The 20,396-nt window shown below is 46.1% G+C and overlaps 1 protein-coding gene across 6 annotated transcripts in view; it reads right to left on the reverse strand.

Moving 5' to 3' along the window:
* LOC135903970 (uncharacterized) overlaps positions 1 to 20,396 on the reverse strand; it is a 309,023-nt gene that overhangs the window by 154,742 nt on the left and 133,885 nt on the right. For 4 of the 6 annotated variants that reach the window (XR_010564975.1, XR_010564974.1, XM_070522417.1 and 1 more), the window contains one exon: positions 7,845 to 8,032. The exons of 1 other annotated variant lie outside the window; for it this stretch is intronic. Coding sequence is in view for 2 of the 5 variants with exons in the window: in XM_070522417.1 (XP_070378518.1) it covers positions 7,845 to 8,032 (188 nt within the window). In the remaining 3 variants the exon portion in view is untranslated. Of the gene's footprint in view, positions 1 to 7,844; positions 8,033 to 10,017; positions 10,204 to 20,396 lie in introns of all 6 variants that reach the window. One more of the 6 variants, XR_011507451.1, reaches the window with a different exon arrangement.

The raw sequence follows: 20,396 nt of genomic DNA on the forward strand, positions 1-20,396 counted from the left end.
AAGCACAAAGTGTACATCCTTTCTCCCGCTTCGCTAACGCTGCGCCGCATCTTTTTTTTTTATTATTGATATGATATGAGGATATGTTGGCGCACAATTTAAGGCGCCGGCTACTCCTTATCTCTTGAATGGTTCTGTCATACAACATACAGGGTTCAAGATTACATACCAAATAATCCTTTCACACAAGCACCGGGATTTGTCACATAATGTTTTCACAGGAACACTGTGACGTCAGAAACACATTCTACATACAATATACAAGGTAAATGTATCCACAGTTATGTAGATAAAAGCCTCATAGATACAAACGATACTTTCGCCTAATGACACAGTGTCTAGTCTGCGAGTGGTACATACATCGTGTAAATGCATTATCATATATAGTCACAACAGTACAGTCAACATAACATAATTCACAAACACTTGCATATATACAGCGACATTGAAATGAAGGGAACAATAAAAGCGTTAATAACGCCCAACAATGCCGCTGTCTTCAAGAAAAGTCTTTAGTGCTTTTAAAGCGCTCTTTTGCAAGGACGTTGTTGGCGAAGGACCCAAAAGTTTCCTTAAACTGAAAGGCCTGCTGTCTAATTTAATTAGGGTTGATTTAAGTCGGCTTCTTGGTGTGTCGTGATGCGCCGCATCTTAAATCCTATGTACTGCCCTTCAAAACAACGGCAGACCTTCGATTTGAATGCGATGAGCATTCTTTGCCTACTTCAGGCACTTTCTATCTATCTATCTATCTATCTATCTATCTATCTATCTATCTATCTATCTATCTATCTATCTATCTATCTATCTATCTATCTATCTATCTATCTATCTATCTATCTATCTATCTATCTATCTATCTATCTATCTTGATACGTGACCTGAGTGAGTGAATGAGTGAAGAAACTTTATTGCAGGTCCGGCGAGGGACGCGAACTCGTCGCGCACCCGGCTAGTCCCACGTCGGGACCGGCAGGTCTAGCTAGCCCATGGCCCGGTCGCGGGCACGCCGGACAGCCAGGATTTGCTTTTCCAGAGCGGGGCTACGCGTGACCTGCAGTGAGACGAACGCCTTTATAACGAAGTGCTTGGGGCCTCCAAAATAATTCGTCATGCACGTCGCTTCGTTGTAAGACTCTTACACGGTTTTACGACAGGGTCTTACAGGGTCTTGCAGGGTCTGTTCGGTGAGCGACCCGCTCACCGCACAGCTCATAGTAGAACCGGGACAGAATTATTCCTTCGTTATGCAGGCGATTTTGTTGTAGACCTGTTCATCCTATATCCTGGGCCTCTAGGCGTATGCTCGTACTCGTTGCATCGTCGTCGTTCCATCTTTGTCATTTTACTCTCGTCATGCCATCGTCGTCACACCGCCTTCGCACGATTGTCACCTTTTCAGGAAAGTCATCCCACTGTCGCCAGTCCACCTTCGTCGTTGCATCGACGTCATTCATTTTTCGTCGTTTCATCATAATCATGCTGTCGTCGTTGAAACGTAATTAAGCCGCCGTTGTCATGCCAAAGTCATCACTACGTCGTCGTCATGCGTTCGTTGTCATAAAGTCGTCGCGTTACCGTCGTAGTCCTTCGATTGTCGTCATTCCAGCGTCGTCATCAGGTTCTCGCGATACCGTCTTCGTCACGCAGCCTTCGTCGTTCCTTCTTCGTCAGTCCATCGTCGCCGCTGCGTCGTCGTCGTACAGTCGTCGTCATGCAGTTATGCTTCTCGCCGACCCTGGGGAGTGAGTGTCATAGCAATGTGGGCCGATGCCGTTGAGAGTCTGTGTCGCACAAAGCCCAAGCAATGGAAATCTCAAAATAACCGCTACAAATTCTAAATGAAGGCGCCTTCAGCAATACGCTTTGTCGCTACGCTCCTCACGAGATTGTTTCTGCCGGAATTTTTTCACCTTCTCTGAAATCGGTCATTTTCTCGAAAACCTACAGCCTAAGTTCGCTTCATGTTATAGAAATGGCTCCTTTTTTTCCCATCAGCACACGTAAATATTATTATTAGTTTTGCTCGCAAGGATTCCATTTACTTTTTTAAAGGAAATGGAATAAGGAACTCCTCTCTCTTCTCTTGTATTTGCTTCTCCTTTAGGGTTCGGAAAATATCAGGATCCAAGCTGCTTTTCTTTGTGAAGCTTCTCCCCAGTGCAGGGTAGCAAATTGGATATCTATCTTCCGGCTAACCTCCCTGCCTTTCTCATCTCTTATCTCTCTCTCTCTCTCTCTCTCTCTCTCTATAGTAAACAACAGCAAAGTTCCACTACATGGCATCTCCCACAGGTCCAGTGAAGCTTTCTTGTGGTAATGTGTTTATATTATTATTATTATTATTATTATTATTATTATTATTATTATTATTATTATTATTATTATTATTATTATTATTATTATAGCAGCATAAATAGGAGAAGGACAAGGAGGAAAACACTTTATTCAGGTCCTGCACAAGGTGTTGTCACCTGCCTGGCTAGTCCCAAGTTGGGACCGCGAGGTCGAGCCTCCTAACTTATCACGGGCGTACTGGACAACCAGGACTTGAGGGATACGATCGTTGGATTTAATCCTTCCTGAAAACCGATTCCGATCAGCTTACTGTCCGTTGCCTACAAACTATTTACTAAGGTAATCGCAAATAGAATCAGGAACACCTTAGACTTCTGTCAAGCAAAGGACCAGGCAGGATTCCGTAAAGGCTACTCAACAATAGATCATATTCACACTATCAATCAGGTGATAGAAAAATGTGCGGAATATAACCAGCCCTTATATATAGCTTTCATTGATTACGAGAAAGCGTTTGATTCTGTCGAAACCTCAGCAGTCATGGAGGCATTACGGAATCAGGGTGTAGACGAGCCGTATGTAAAAATACTGAAATATATCTATAGCGGCTCCACAGCCACCGTAGTCCTCCACAAAGAAAGCAACAAAATCCCAATAAAGAAAGGCGTCAGACAGGGAGATACGATCTCTCCAATGCTATTCACAGCGTGTTTACAGGAAGTATTCAGAGACCTGCATTGGGAAGAATTGGGGATAAAAGTTGATGGAGAATACCTTAGTAACTTGCGATTCGCTGATGATATTGCCTTGCTTAGTAACTCAGGGGGCGAATTGCAATGCATGCTCACTGACCTGGAGAGGCAAAGCAGAAGAGTGGGTTTAAAAATTAATCTGCAGAAAACTAAAGTAATGTTTAACAGTCTCGGAAGAGAACAGCAATTTACAATAGGCAGCGAGGCACTGGAAGTAGTAAGGGAATACATCTACTTAGGGCAGGTAGTGACGGCAGATCCGGATCATGAGACAGAAATAATCAGAAGAATAAGAATGGGCTGGGGTGCGTTTGGCAGGCATTCTCAGATCATGAACAGCAGGTTGCCATTATCCCTCAAGAGGAAAGTGTATAATAGCTGCGTCTTACCAGTACTCACCTACGGGGCAGAAACCTGGCGGCTTACGAAAAGGGTTCTACTCAAATTGAGGACGACGCAACGAGCTATGGAAAGAAGAATGATAGGTGTAACGTTAAGGGATAAGAAAAGTGCAGATTGGGTGAGGGAACAAACGCGAGTTAATGACATCTTAGTTGAAATCAAGAAAAATAAATGGGCATGGGCAGGACATGTAATGAGGAGGGAGGATAACCGATGGTCATTAAGGGTTACGGACTGGATCCCAAAGGAAGGGAAGCGTAGCAGGGGGCGGCAGAAAGTTAGGTGGGCGGATGAGATTAAGAAGTTTGCAGGGAAGGCATGGCCACAATTAGTACATGACCGGGTTGTTGGAGAAGTATGGGAGAGGCCTTTGCCCTGCAGTGGGCGTAACCAGGCTGATGATGATGATGATGATGATGATGATGATGATGATGATGATGATGATGATGATGATGAAAACCGATTCCAGGAAATGCCAAGGTAGAGCGACCCATACTCTCAGAGCATATGTTCAAGCATGTATATCTCCCTTTTGCAAGGTTTGCATGTAATAGTCGTGTCTGCAATGATATACCTTTCCTTCATTTGTGCAGGTGAATAATAGGACTGTCTTTGTAATTGCCTAAGCGTTACTGCTTGTACTGTTTAGTCTATAGTGAGGGGGTGCAAACTCCCTCCTTTTCATGTAGTAATGTTTTGTAATTTCATTGTAGGTCATGAGCGTATCTCTCTGTAGGTTTTCCAATCCAGAAGAATCAAAACCATATGTAAAAGCGGCCCTGTCTGTAAGTTCGCGGTCGACGCTGTCGGCCGATTCATTTGAATTTACGGGAATGTCATCAAGTGAACCAAGGTGCGCGAGGAACTAATAATTGTAATGTGTAACATTTGTTTGTCTTGTGTCAATTATCCCTGCAGCCTGTGAGGCAATCTTGCCTTTGTTGAAAGCTCTACTAGGCGTTTTCGAGTCACTATATATTTCTGTGTATCTATCGTCTGTTAGTGCCAATGCAATGGCAACTTGTTGAGCGACTTCAAGTTTGATAGTGTAGACCATTGGTGCATTTGCCCTGGTGATACACTACCATCACCGCGAACTTAGTTCTATCATTGTAGGCAGCCGAATCAACAAAGCAGGCTCCTCTGCCCACTTTATCTATTTTAGTGATTAACGCCCTGGCTCGTGCAATCTTCCTGTTGATGTTATATGTTGGGTGCATATTCCTGGGTAGCGTTGCGACAACTATGTTGTTTGCGAATTCTTGGTGAACTTTTGAGTATACTGCTCTGGATCCGCAATGGGGTTGATCATGATCTTGTCTATGACTGATCTTCCCGTGCCGGTTGTAGATAGCCTCGCTATTTGTGATATTTCTTGAGCCTCCGCCATCTCCATGGTCGTGTTGTGTATTCCTAACTTGAGCACTTTTTCAGTGCTGGTTCAAATTGGGAGCCCCAATGCGCTTTTAACAACCTTCTTGATCGCCGCGTCAAGCTTGAGTTGAACCTGCATCCAGTTGCACATGGCAGCGGCGTATGAAATATGACAGAGTACGAAAGAGTTGATTAACCTGATGAGGTTATCTTCTTCATGCCCTTGTGTCTTCCTGCCAGGCGTATGATCATCCTGTACGCATTATCCGTTTTAAGGGTGATTTTCTTGATCTCCGTATGGTTTCCACCGTTTGCATCAATGAAAAAGCCTAGTACCCTGATCACGTTGACTCTGGGTATATTGACACCATTTTCTGTAAGTGGGTGTATATCGCTTTCCTATAGAGGTTTCCATAAACAGTAATATTATAGTAATCGCAGTAGTAATTTTCCTTAAACTAAGTTTTCTTTTTCCTTCGTGTGCGTACACACACAAAAAACTTGAACGAGCCAGAAGAATTTTCTTAGAAATAAACCTATGATTATTTAAATAAATAAATCAGTTAATTGATTAATTCATTGATTTAAACATGATGATGCGGCTAATCTTAATAAAGATTTATACTATTCAAGAAATGTAGCATACGATTGTTTGAAAAAGCAGCGCCACGCGTTGAGAGCTGCTACAAAATGCCAGTCCTTAATCTGCCCATAAGTTTTCGCTCATCTGGCAACTCGAGCAGATCCCAACTCTCCGAAGGATTTGAATCCTAAAACGCTTGGTTGGACACCCACCCCCGGCGTACGCAAATTCCACTCCTACCCTACAATACCTCGTGGTGATTCACGTTGATTAATGTGCGAAGTGCGCAAACCACAAAGGTGATAAGCTCTGGGCTTGCGTAGTGCCTCGTCGAGTGTTCAAGCATCCTGCACTCCTTGAGTCATTAAGCCAGTCGGATTCTTCGCATCGCTGCAGTCGAAGCGAAAAACTAACCGCATAGATCCGGGAGATACGGTACATTACCCAGATGGTAGTTGAAATTCAGAAATTTAAATGCAACACTTATCGGCTTGAGAAGGTTGGCACATAGGTGCAGACACGAAATAATAGATACATGGGGGGGGGGGGGGGTTGCTGAAGCTCTAGAGCAACAGCCACGAATATAATAACGCTTCCTCGTATCTGACATAAAGCGTGCGTGTTTGTGTGTGTGTTGGGGTACGCGTGGGTGCGCACTTGCGCGCGCTTTCAGCAGCGGTCGGCAGCTGCTCAATTTTATTCCGTCCCTACTTGTTTTCCTTATGCAGGTTCTGCGCTACCGAAGCAATGTGAGCAGGCAGCACCTTCGAAATAAGGGTGCTTGATGCCTTCTCCTCGCTCGAAGGAATTAAAGCCTCTGCCGCGCCAACTGCGCGCACGCGTGTGAGCGCTTTCGATCAGTCGCAAGGGCGAGTCCATTGTGCCGTGCACGTAACACAGCACCCCAGTTACGCGAATGTCTAAACACCCCCGCCGCCTCCCCCCCGCCCCCTTCATGAAAGGGCGCAGGTGCGGAAGCTAATTCGTCTTCCCTCCCGTACGGGGCTCACCATCGACGTGACTCAACGGTGCGCTATACACTGGGCGGCCCTGGAAACGAATCGTCACTAAATAATACAGGCGCCCCCGCTACTCCGCCTGCATGGCTTAGCAGCTGCTGTTCGTTCTCTCATTCTCCCCGTTTTATGCTTTCTTTTTCTTCCCTGAGTTGGTGATTCTGTTTTGCCAAAGTTTTCTCTTTCTTTTCTTTTTTCGCCAATGTCCCCGCGTTGTATTGGGAATGTGTAGTGTAGAGGTCAGGAAAACCGTAATTCAATAAAACACACACATGGAAATTAGCTTTAGACGGGGTTACTCATTGTCAGGAATCCGCACACAAGCTCCGTTACTTGTAAATTTTTTTGTTCAAAGCTCGGTGTATTCGCGCCACTATTCCCTGCAAGAATAAATGCAGGAAGGGCGATCATTCATCATTTATACGCACGAAATAATGAACGAAAGAAACGTTGTTAGCCTGTACGTGTGAGTATTAATACAAATATATCACAACAAATTCCACCAGAGAAGGCAAGAACAAAAGTAACATTAAAAGAAACACATACTGGGCAAACTTTCACCCATCTGCAATATATCTGGCACACTCGCATGTAATCGAGCCAGTCGAGCACTTCGCGCGTTCAGAACGGCGCCAACATTTGTATTAGTTGTATCACCTTCTATGCATCGTGAAACACATCTGCATCGCGTTAACCAGCTTAGCGAAGCGAGTTTTTCTTGGACAACGCGAAACGTACACGGTATGAACTGCGTTAGAATACAAAACTGGACAAGTTGGTAGACGTTTATAGTGGAAATGCAGCGCTAAACGACCAAGGACATAAGGCAAGAAAACGAGACATGTGCCGACACTCGTGAACCTGCTCGGAACCTGAGAGAGCAAAATGAGTGAAATCAAACGAGGACGCGTTAGCAGTGCAGCTGTACTTATATCCAAAGGGATGAGAAAGTTGCTCTTTTCATGCAATTAAACACGAAAAAATGAGACTATGAGCCCCGTGTGGGAGACATTACATCACGTGTGCTAACGATATCAGTATAAGATCATTGGAAATGCTAGTTAACTAACGTGGTTTATAGTGCTGTCTATGCTTTTCTTGACGTTCACCGCCACTGTCCATGTTTTTCCTGAGGAATCCTTTCTTTTTCGGAATCTCTGCCAAGGTTCGCTGAAATATTTGGTATGTATTCAACAAGAGACGAAACTTTCTTGTGGCCTAGGCCGAGCCACACGCAACGCGACAACTGGTTGCCGTCGAAATCGTCGACATACCGTGACGATTGCCGATCGGAATGGTGGATCCGAATCCACCGCCACACGACGACGCTCCATCGCACGATGTGGCAGACCGGCCACGTGACGTTCTTACAGAATATTAGCGAAGGGTTCTTCGGGTCAACACGGCAAGTGTGCGTACCTGAGGCGTGTTTTCCGCCGGGGTCGGACAGCGCGCGGTGACAGTTCGGCAGTGTAGCGGACAAGTTGGTAAAGTAGCTCTGTCCTTGCATCTGCCAAGCAGTCCACGTTGGTTTGTAAGTTGGAATTAAATTGCGTTTCGTCTTCGCTCCCACTGCTGCTCCTTCCTAGTGAGGACTTCTGCGAGCCCTGCAAAAAGTCCAAGTCGCTTCACTGTATATACCACTGCTCACTCGATTCTTTGCACTATAACCAATGTTGCCCGTTCAGTAGAGTATCATTAGAGTACAATAGAGTGATCATTTAACCATGCCGTAACGGAAGTTTTACGCGACAAGAAAGAATCAAAATTGACCTGCATTATAAAACAAATTTATAATGACAACACAACACAAGAAGCGCAGAATAGCTGTGTCTCAGAATAATTAAATGTCTGGCACAACAGGATCGCACATATTTCATACTAGATCTATATAGGACATGTAAAAGCTATAAAGGTATGAGGACACTTTTCAAATACCAGTTTTCTTCAAAAATCTACATTTCTTAATTTTATGTTTTTATGCAAACTGACAGACTGCTCCCCATATTGCACCTTCGGCCGTTGAAAATGTACAGGTTAATTTTTAGCGTACACCGTGCCTGGTGAAACCAGTGTTCTCAACATCAGTACTATTTTCTGATAAACGCAATAATTTACAATAGTCTGCTAATGTTTTGCTTCTAGCTCATACAAGGTGGCGCGTCAACGGCTTGATTTGACAAGACCCGTAGGAAACATTCGCGTTCCCGAAGCTCTGGGACTCAAAATGGATGGAAGCATTTACTCGTCGGCATTCAAGATAAGCAAGAGACTCTTGGGGTATTAGTGGAAACAAAGGGTGGAAGAGACTGATAAAACCGTAGCCGTTAGAGGCACAGGCAACCGCGCAATATAGAAATAGAAGGCCTAATGAAGAGGGAAAACATAAAGGAAAGATAGGCAAAATGCTAGATTGCGATAGATGTAAAAGGAGGAGCGGGCGAGAGTTAAGATAGAAGGCAGGGATGTTAACCAGAAATGCGTCTGGTTGGCTACTCTACAATGGGGGACGGGAAAAAGGGAATAGAAAGATAAGATAGAGAGAGGGAGAGAGAGGGGGAAGGAAGTCACGGTGAGCTCGCGCACGCACGCGGAGGGCATGCGCGCGTCAAAGACGTTCACATACACAGGTGCTGTAAAACCTGATTAGATCAAGCAGGCGACTACCGCCACCACGTTTCAAGGGAACGCCAATCATAATAATCATCACTGGAAAAGCGTTCCAAAAACGTGTACGCGAGCCTACGAATGCTAAAAAATTTGGCCTCTTCATGTTGTCTACCATTTTACCTGTGGAAACCACGCAACATTAGATGCCTTGCGGCAGACCAGCATTGAACCTGGTCCCTTCACTGTTAAGGCTTGCCATGTGAAGGACCACTTTCTTCTCATGAAGGCATCTTGCCAGTCGTCTGATGGAGCAAAGCAAGTCAGAAAAAACATTTTGCTGATAAACGGCCAAAACACGACTAGGAGGAAGCTAAGGACAGGCTTGCTCAAGTCTGCAGCATATTAGTCAACTGGCAGTTGGCTTTCATTTGGATTATGCAACTTACAATCTTTATTCCTTTATTTCCTCATAACGCAATTTTTTTTTCATTTTTGTGCAACGCCATTATTGCTACACTTTTAATCAGCGAAGATCTTCTCCTGAAACTTTGCAGGCGGTTTTATTAAACATATCTAGGCGTGCAATGAATTAGAAAAATTGAATTCCACTCATAATGTTTTATATTATGGCCTGGTATTTCAGAATATAAGCTGGCGAAAATGTAGTTTTTTTATATTGTTTATAGTTTTTTACATATAATTACCCAAACACGCATCATATGCCTTTTTTTATTTATTCTACAATGTACATTTGAAAAGTAAGGACCGTTTGGTCATAAAGGGATATATATATATAAAAGAGATTAGAAACGCCGGGAGGTTAAACGGAAAATAGATATCTAGTTCGCTACCTTGCATTGGGCAAGGGGTAAGGGGAGACAGAAAGGTCTTAGAAAAGAAGAAAAGAACCAAAAATAAAAAAGTGCGTAAGCATGAAAAGAGTGGGAGAGGGGAAAGAAATAAAATTAAAAGCAGCACACACCCATACAAAGGAACGCAGGAGTGTCACAGTCGTTCAAGCAGGTCGCTTGACCGGAGAAACCTCAGTAGCGCCTTCACCGCCTTCTGGTGTGAAGGTCGCATCAGCTGGCACTCCAAGATCGTCTGCTCAGAAAGCGGCCGGTCATCGAGGCGTGCCAACGCCGTGACGAGTGACTGTCACTGGGAGCTGCAGCGAGGGTAATTACAGAGGATATGTTCGAATGTTTCCTCGCTACCGCAACTATCACAGGCAGCACTATCAGTCACTCTGATGCGGCAAGCAAATGCATTCGTGAAAGACGCTCCTAGCCATTGTCGGCAGAGAACAGTTGTCCCAATTCGGGATAGTCCAGATGGAATGCGTAGTCGGAGGAATGGGTCCAGGCGGTGCAGTCGAGTATGTCGGAAAGCTGGCGTGTTCCACATGGATCATGCGGCATAACACGCTAGTATGAGAACCTTAGTTGCTGCGTCAGTTCTTGTAGGTTGTGGGCTGTAGGATTGGTTCCTTCATAGCATATTCGTGAGCCCTCCTGGCAGCTTCATCGGCCTTTTCGTTGCCCTTGATGCCACAGTGGCCCGGGAGCCACTGAAAAGTGATGCCATGTCCTTTCTCTGCTAGCTGGTGATATGACTGCTTTATTTACAATACAAGTTGGTATTGTCGTCCACGAAGTAGTGCGGACAGCAAACAATGCAGGGCTGCCTTCGAGTCGGTGAATATGCTCCATCTTTGTGGTAGATCTTCATGGATCATGCGAAGTGCGCTGCGAAGTGCAGCACGCTCCGCAGCAGTCGACGTTCTCCAGTGAGATGTTTTAAATTGGATGGTCACGACCTTTTCGGGAAGATCCCAGCTCCTGTAGATCCGTCAAGAGTTGTCGAGCCATCGGTCTAAATGTGAACATGGTCCTTGTATGTCTCGTGTAGCATGAGTAGAGATAGCTGCTTGAGGGATGGCGATGAAAGTCCTGTTTTCGTTCAAATTCCCGGTACTGAGAGTCGAACTTGTGGGCGAGCCAAACACCGAGGAGGTGCAAGGAGCCTCTCGGCAGGCGTATAATCTTTAGGGTCATTAAAAAATGCATATTTGTTAGGAAAAGTATTTATTGGTCGTTTCAGTTTTGTACAAACCTACTCCATTTTTCAACGTAATCACCGTTGACTTCTAATCGCTTTTCGTAACGCTGCACCCGCTTGTTTAATCTATCTGCGTATAAGTTCGCCGCCTGGGAATTGAACCAGTTGACAATGGCAGTCTGGCGGTCTTGAGTTCCTCGTAGTCTTCAAACGGTTCCCCATGAAGCCACTGTTTCAAGTGCAAGAAGAGGAAATAGTCGCTTGGTGCAAGGTCGGGACTGTAGCGTGGGTTCCGATTCCCAACCGAAATCTTGAATCTTCTTCTTGGTTCGGGCAGCGGTGCGAGGACGCGCATTGTTGTGGAAGTCTATTCCGGAAGACAGTATCGCGCGCCGTCTACTTTTGATCGCATGTCTCAGTTTGGTGAGCGTTTCGCAGTACACTTCGATCAGCTGTAATTGTCGTCCCACGTTTCAATGAAATGGTCGAAAAGAACACACTTTCCGTCCCAGAAAACGGTAGCCATCATTTTCGGACTCGAGCAGTAAGATTCCTTGAATTCTGTCGGTTTTGGTGAAAATGAGTCGCGCCACTGCATTGACTGTTGTTTTGTTTCTGCCTTGGTGTAGGATATCTACGTCTCGTCACTCGATACAGTGTGGGAAACAAGTAATATCCGTCTTGTCGATAGCGGTCCAAAAACGCTAGTCCGCTTGACATTCTTTGCCCTTTGTGTTGATCGGTAAGCATTCTTGGTTACCACCTTGCACACAATTTGTGATATCCGAGCCTTTCCGTTACAATCGTGCAAATAGTGGTGCGTTCAACACGAGGAAATTTATCAGCCAGAACACTAATCGTCGATGGAATCGCAGTTCTTGGTCCAATTATAGAACGATTTCATCGTTCTGCATGTACTGGGCCTGCCGCTCCGCTCTTCATCATTTTTTGAAGTCTCGACACCATGCCTTTCATTCGTCCATAAACTATAGGCACAGCTCCTGATGAGTTTGGGAAGCTGATGATCCTTTTGCGCATGAAAAACTATATATATCTTTTTCGTAGCTTTAAGCGGTAAAGAGAGCGTTAGAACGACCTTCCTAACACGGAACAGCAGCCCCATGACTATACCCCTAAAATACAATTTTTGTCTGCAGAGTGTCGTCATACCTCATAGCTTACAGGGGCCAGCAAAATCCACGCTGTCGTGAAGAAATGGTTCCACCCTTGAATCACGTCTACAGCGAAGCTTTCCTTGCGAACCCTCCCGCACTTTCCTGACCACGGCTGCTGCTGCTGCTGCTGCTGCTGACTTGTCGAATAGCTCAGGCTTTACACACACACAAAAAAAAGGTTGTGCTGAAAAAAGTCACCCAGCACGGAAGCCCGACGCTCTAACAATGAGGCCACAATCGCATGTATGAGACTTCTGCTATCGTGCTAACGCCAACTAGCACCTTTGAGATGATCGCCGCGTGTGTCACACTGCGTAACACGCGTGTGCGAAAGAGCACATGCGTGCGTGCCAGTTTCCTTTACGCCGAAGACACGTGAATAAAATGGGCAAATTCACAGCATTCGATTACCCGCTTCACGTAGATTCCAAGATGTGCGTTGGATCTGCATAATTCTTTTACAGTGAAAGCTGTATATGACTAACCTTCGCTGGTTGTTTTTTTTTTCTTTCTTTTTTCTTTTTTTTTTTTGGCGTCCGGCAACAGAAACGAACTTAGCGATTTCTAACAAACCCATACACAACGGGTTTCATTGTTTGCTTTGCGTGTGATCACGTATGGGTGCAGTGCGGCAGCGCAGATGTCGAAATGCGGAACAGATTAGAACGCTCGCCGTGAAAAATAGCGTGACGTCAAGGTTATCGCAGTATATAAGCAGGATAGGTAGGCGCTATCGGCGCTAAAAACAGTGGCGTAATCGATGGGGTGGACACGTATAGTTCGTGCACCTGGAGAGCAACATGCGTACGAGGAGCGCCGGAGGGAACAGCAATGAAAATGTAAAAGGCGCCGACGCGAAACGGCCACCGACGAAGAACGTTCCCGCGATGCTGAATGAACAAATTACAATCATTCCTCTGTGAAGATGGAATGGCAGCGAAATCGCTTTGCTTTTCGTTTGAGAGTTTTGACTGTCGTCAGCTTTCGCTGCCATTCCATCTTCCCAGAGTGGAATGGCTGTCATTTTTTTTCTTTTGGCACCATGTCATTGTGACGGCGCATATTTCGCCAACAACTATCTTGCAGCCAAGTCACACGCCTCCTCAACACAAAGATTAATAATATGAATGACAAAGGATAACTGCCATTACAAAGTTTTTCTACATTGGGAAGGCTCACGAGAAAACGTCCCTTCATTTTTCGCTAAAGAGTCTCTAGATTAAAAAATCACGTAACATTGGTGGTGCTACGCCGTTTACAAAGGGAGCGAGCAATGCGCACGTGCGACAGCGAATCAGTGCTTCCTACCGGCGCTCTTCGCCGCGCTGCACCATCTGTAGTACGCTGTTGCTATTGTGGCCCCGTCGTCGGGTTAATGCGGGCAATTTGCTGCGCTCGCACCATTTGCACAACGACTCCTGTGGCAGCAGGTACGAGGGGTGCAAACTAGAGCTGTCTTGGGGAGCGTGGTTAAAGGACCGGCATTTGCTGTCGAGTAGTTAGCGTATGGTCAGTACAGAGACATTCTGAAGGTCTGGCGCTTAGGATGTTGCTTCTGTTTCGTCTCGACGCCGAGTATTCGTTCTTATACCTTTCCTTTTGTCTACTTTTTCTCTTGTGTTATGCACCGTAGCCAAAAGGCGGGTAATAAGTAAGCATGCGTCACACAAACATACAAATAAAAGAAAAACCTGCATGAGAGCTTCTTATTGTAGCAACACATAGCCGAAAGAGATTTCTAAATTAACAAAACGGCACATCCTCAGATTTTTGCAGTGTGACAGGCAGAGGTAGAGAGCGAGACAAAAAAAAAGAAAGAAGAAAGCTTCGTTAATGCTGCTGGAGTTGTGGGCGTAAGTAAACTCAAGCTTTCATCGCAGCACAGAGCATACGCGACACCCGCTGCAGACACGCGCCAGCCGCTCGCCCCAAGAACTGCACACTCGAGCGGCTCCGAACCGCGTGCGAAGTTTTTTGGGCTAACCGCGCGCCCTCACCCAGGCGCAAAGTTTGGTTCAGCCTGTCGTCCGCGTTAATTTGCGCCATCCTCGTTTCCGCTCGCTCGTCTTGCTCACTTCAGGTAAAGGCGAGGCGGACACCCTGGGACACGCTCAACAGCTCCACTGCCACGTGTTTGTTAGCGCTCGTTAGACGCGCGCGAATGAGTTGGCCGTAATGAATTCTCGACAAAGACATGTCTTACCGAGGGAGCAGTCATGCGTCCTCCGGTCTAGTCTCGAAATGAGAACGTGCTGGAGCAAAGTGCGCAGAGCGACTCCACTTAGTGGAAATGTTTGAGAGCGGGCAAAAGTGGCAAAAAAAGAAGAAAACGAGAGAAAACAAACTTCAGAGCCTTGATGGAAACTCTCATCCGCCTGGCAGTAGCTGTGAACTTCGAATGTCTGGTGCTTGTTGCACAAGTTCAATAGGTCGAAAAAAAGAAAGTTTGTTTCCAAAACACACCTCCCAAAGTGCACCAAAGCCAGCAATTTTTTTTTTACCTTTCGCTACTCACATACCTCAAAGAAAAGACACTTGAATAGTGCCGTGCGCCTCTCAGTAAAAGTCCGTCTGCAGTTGCGTATGGTTCGGTGTATGGGATAAACTTGCACGTAACAAATGAGTTGTAATTATTTACATTTAATTAATTAAATTTCTTTACAATCTTTTAATTCATCGATTATTTATTGTACGCGGCACGTGGTACGCGGTAATGTTCACTACACTTCATTTGAACTCATGGACCGCATTTCGAATCTTGTTAAAATATTATGCGGGCGACTTGGATTCACGGACACGTGTAGCAAATTTTTGATCCCGGATGATAAAGTTACGGGAAAGTAAACAAAAAAAAGGTGTAAGTAGACTTATTTGGTCAGGTACTTTATTTAAGAGGCAGATTTTGACGAGCGACGCCGCCTCTAGCACTTCAATTTAGTGCTAGCTATGGTAACTACTCTCTGGTAACGCTACCAGCCTCGTTGATGCGCATGTTCAAACAGCCAAGCCCGGACGTTCAGTATTCGTTCTCTTCTCATTTTGGCAGGTCGCGCGGCTTTTATTATTTATTTTTTTTTGTCAGCACCGCACTCTGAGTTTCATGTTTGGACCTTTCGACTACTTTCTTAGTTCGAAAATTTCCCCCTAAAATTGCCTCGACGTTTCTTAATGTTGCTAAAAGTGCTGCAATACATCTTCTTGGTGGTGGTTGCTATCTTTTCGCAGTTTTTTTCTCCTATACTTGTTGCGTTTCGCAAGAAAACGACGTAAGAGTACCAACGAAGGTTTTGAAAAGCAACTGTTAGTGAACATTGACAACGGGTGAAGAGCTGTAGAGAAAGCATTAAAATAGGCAGGCCAGCCCGTTTTGTTTGCTGCGTATGTGCATTGTTAATAAATGTTGTGAGGACAGCAACATAAAAAGTAATCGATTACATTTTAGTTCAGTTAATTTCTCGGCACCGTAATTTGTTACTGTAATTCATTACATTATCGAACGAATTAATCTTAATTGTTATCGGTTAAGCAGCCGTGGTTGCTAAGTGGCTTTTGCACTGCGCTGCTAAGCAGGACGTCGCGGGATCAAGTCGCGGCCACGGCGGCCGCATTTCGATGGGGCCGATATGCAAAAACTCCCGCGTAACGTGCACAGTGTGCACGTTAAGGAATCCCAGTTGGTCATAATTATTCCGGTGTCCCTCACTACAGCATGCCTCATAATCAGAGCGTGGTTCTGAGACGTAAGACCCCAACATTAATTTTTTTTTAATTTATATACCGGTTATTATTTTTTCGTTGATGGGTACCATCAGCATAAATTGAGGTGTGAATAGAAAGCGACTGATCATGACGTTTGTTCCGAGTAATTACATGAAAGTTCAACGTGTAAATGTTCTCTAGCCGGTTTCTAAGCGTAATGTAGTCCCATATGTGCACGCTTTGGAGCCTAAATTAAGCCATTGTTACAAATTCAGACGAACCTCGGAGAGCAACAACGCATTCGAGTCGTTTTCTACTTGCTGCGTTTTTGTTTATGCTGATAATACAATTCTGGTGAAGCGGAATCATGACCATAGAGATGTCACGCGAAAACTCGCCTTACAAAAATTTTTATAGAAAGTCTATAGATAGTCTATAGACGTCTATAGACTGTGTATAGACTTTCTATAAAACATGTTGTAAGGGCGATCGCTTTAAATTTCTAAGCATAATGAAACAAAACTTGGCCAAAGTATTGAGCGAGGGCGTGCTTTTGTCACCTAAACTCAAGCCGAGCTTTAGGCTGCAATCTCGAGGCCCAGGATTCGAGTGAATCCCACAAACGGCACGCAGCAGCCATAAAGGTTTCACCTAGAAGCAGAGGCCGACAAGACAGTTATTTACCGAGATAAGCGATACCTTTCAGTGAGCTCCTATTAGATCGATCCATTCACGAGGTTTAACATCCCAGAGCAATTATGTGGCTACGATAGAAGCCGTAGCGAAGGGTTCCGAATGTCTTTTTTTTTTGCTATTGTTTTCTTAGATAAAACTTTCATGAACAGGGGTTCTTTTACGTGCGCTTAAATTAAACTTCGCGTGGGCTTGAGCATTTCGCCCAGTGTAACTGCGGACATCGTGGCCGGAAATCGAACACAGGACCTTGTGCTCCGCCGCAGAATGCCATGCATGGCCACTGAGTCACGGCGGCGAATGTACAGTCGGCGTCATCCTTGCGTAGAGCGCGGGAACGGCGGCTGCAGGGGTGCTCAGGAGCCAGCCAGCGACGTCTAACGGCAGTAGCTGGGCCCAAACGTGCCCACCAGCTACCGTTAGACGTCGCTGGCTGACTCCGGATCGTCCCGGAGGCCGCCGTTCCCGCGTTCTACACAAGGGTGATGCCGACTGTACTTCACAACGAGGACTTTACATCAAGAGTCCGTGATATCTCGAACATGCAGCAAAGGTCGTTCGCGCTTCTTAAGTTCGAGTGGGTGGATCATGCGCATATGTCGTCGGCCTATATCAAATACCGTGTCTCTTATAAAGCGCCTGTCGACAGGAAGCAGTGTCAGGTTGAACAATAACGCAGCTCTGTGGAACACCTTGGCCAGATGAGATCTCTGACATATAAAACGTGTCGTAGAGCGCACTTCTTTGTCCCGAGGTCTGAACAGGTGGGCATTGTAGGCATATTATCCGCGCATATAGGGTTCCCTGTATTCGATAGAGCTCGTCATTTCGAGACGAGAGACGGTGATATTGAGTTGAACAATGGGGGAGCTGATGCACCGACATGTGGAACTATTCGGCAAACTCTGAAGCGTAACGCTGCCTTCTTTGTGCCCTTGATGAAGAATGTGAGGCCAGCAAGGAAGGCCTCATGAAGGTGCATTCCTCGGTGGGCACGGTATCTAACGTAGTGCATTCAAGGCTGGCTGAATAACTAACGTTATCAGCCCTTTTTTTGATGTCGAGGATCAACAGGAAGCGGATCGGCGCCCTTTTACCGGGTCACAATATACATATATGTCATATGTAAATAGTGTAACGAGGTAATCTTGAGTGCCCTAGTTACACGAAATCTGATCTTAACTGCGCGGTCCCAGGTCAGAGTTTTGAGTCGCCAGCTAACGGGAAATGCGAGCATTCCCTCCGCTAGACTGCACAACATTGACGTCAAGCCGATTCAATATATCGCTTGTGTTGTCCAGAGATTTTTCTAATTTAGGTAGACCAATTTCCTTCTCGTAATCACATTTCTCTGATAGTGATCTGTTATCCCAGGCGACATTAATAGAAGGCGAAGAGTTTGATCAAAATATCTTCGCAGCACTACAGTACATGCCTGAATTGAAATCAGTTATCTGCTGTATACGCATTGTGCTATATGCATGCAATGTGACTATAGAAATGTGTTCCTACATCCGTGTTGTATAAGCTGATGTCATGTGATGCCTTGTGCTGTCATGTGGTGCGACGATTGGCAGCGAGGCGCGACGAGATGCAGTGTCATTCAGTATAGTACGTGTGCTCGCGTTTAATTAGCTATTTCTTTCAGGCGAGGCCTACCCGTTCCGCGTATAAAGCATATTCTCTTGCTTGCTAAACTAAAACAAATTGCTAATTTCAGTAAGTGATTTTTCTCTTAGCTGAGCCTTTCTCTGCTATAATAGTGCACACATTTTGCGCTGCACCATTGGTACCAGGTGATGCACCATGCACCATTTTGCGCTGCACCACTGGTACAGCTCGCCAGAACAAAAACATTCAGTCTTGCAACTGCATAACCGATATATTAACCCCGGGGTAAATGAAGAAGGAGTATCATTGAGGGAACCAACCTTTACCCATAGGAACTTAAGACCTTATCGGCGCATAAATTTAGGCCGCGCTGAATATGTAAGGAAAACAGCAATAAGACGCAAATGGACAAGGAAGAACCTAAATAAACAGCAAACTTTGCAAAAAAGGAAAAGCACCTGATGCAGAACATAGAGAGCCGAGAAAAGATGCATAGAAGCAACACAGTATTTCATAATCACCTAGAAAAACGATAACTCCTAGAGCGCTGGACCGAAAACATCTCCTCCGTGGAAGCATGAAAAGTAACAGCAGCCCACAGCCCTCGTAAGTTGCCCGCACCTTGAGAAGTTTCGCCAGCGGTTAATGGATACCTCGCTGCTTCCTCATTTCCTATAACGGTTTCTCCTGCCGAAGCTGCATGCTTTAGCAAGATCAAGCAGGTGCGATCAGCGCCCGGCAAATTTACTGCCTTATTTCTTTATACTTCCCCCTTTGATGCCTTCTCGTTCGCCATCAGCAACGCTGCTAACAATCATTGAATTTCCTTCCCGCTAAACACAATTTTCACTCGTTTCATTCACGTTCATTCGCTGCCTGGCGCGGTGGTCGAGCAGCTTTGCCGATTACGAGTCGTGGCGCTCTTCGCGATGCATATGATCGGGAGTGCGCACGCCGAATCGAGTTATGCGCGAGTGAGGAATGGGACGCTATTCGTTGAAATTTGGATGGGCGCGCGAAATGCACGTCTGGCGGCTTCCCGGCCGCTTCCACCCTTTCGTTATCTCTCCTCACGGCTGGTCTCCTTTGCGTGGCGAGCCCGCTGCTTTGCACGGGGCCACCATCGATAGCAACGGCTTGAGCAAAGCGTACAGGAGCCGGCCGCTCAGGGCCCGCAGTAATCCATATTCAAATCACGCGACGAGCCGAAGGTATCCACGCCTTTCACCGCTGCACGAGCGACGGTTGTGCGATTAAATAATAAGTAACAACCGTTAAAGGGGATGCAGGCGAAGGGGCCGCGGAAGTGGTTTAGAAAGCAGGAAGGGCGAAGCAAAATGAGTAAAGCGCAAGCCCGCTCTCACACACACCGAGGCGCGCTGAGATGCATGGAGAACGCACGTGCAGCCTCGCGCGGCAATTATTTAAATGAGCCTCTTCCACCCCGAGCGAAGAAGCCCCTGGAAAGAAGTAGAAGGTACGGGGCATCTCCAACGCACCACCTCGGACGGCGTCTTTTGCGATCTCGCTCTCCTTCGCGGGCTCACAGCGCGCCTCGAAGAAAAGGACGAGGCGGCGTAAGGGGGGGGGGGGGGGGGGGGGGGAGGGCGCTCATCCATCGGCAACACCTGCGCCGTCCATTCGAGCGATGGCGCCCCTTCGCGCCCCAGTCGCGTCTCCCGTTGGGCTTTGCTCGGCTCCTTTTTCACCGTTAAGCCGCCTGGAATGAATCGCAAACGACTGCACGAAGCTACAGCGCCCCGTGTAGCTCCTATGTCTCGATCAGTTTGCTGATGCACATTTAAATCGCCTCATGTGGCCGTGGTTTTTCCGCCGCTGGATTTGCTCAGCGCGAGAGAAAACGTAAAGTGAGAGGAAACGCATTTTGTGGGCTTCCGCGTTTGGTAAGCGCGTAGAAAGGGTTCGGGACGGTAAGTATTGGCTTTCCTTTGCGAGAGTTGCGCGTTATTGGCCGCTGAACGCCAACAACGCATTCGTGCATTTCTTTCTTGCTTGCTTTCGTTCACGTAGGTCACTCGATTCTTTATAGCTGGTAGTTCAATATGAAACGAGCACTCGCCCAAGCAAGATGTTTAGGCCGTGTATTTTTGTTCTGTTTTGC

The sequence above is a fragment of the Dermacentor albipictus genome, chromosome 1 (genome assembly GCF_038994185.2).
Source record: "Dermacentor albipictus isolate Rhodes 1998 colony chromosome 1, USDA_Dalb.pri_finalv2, whole genome shotgun sequence".
NCBI lineage: Eukaryota > Metazoa > Arthropoda > Arachnida > Ixodida > Ixodidae > Dermacentor > Dermacentor albipictus.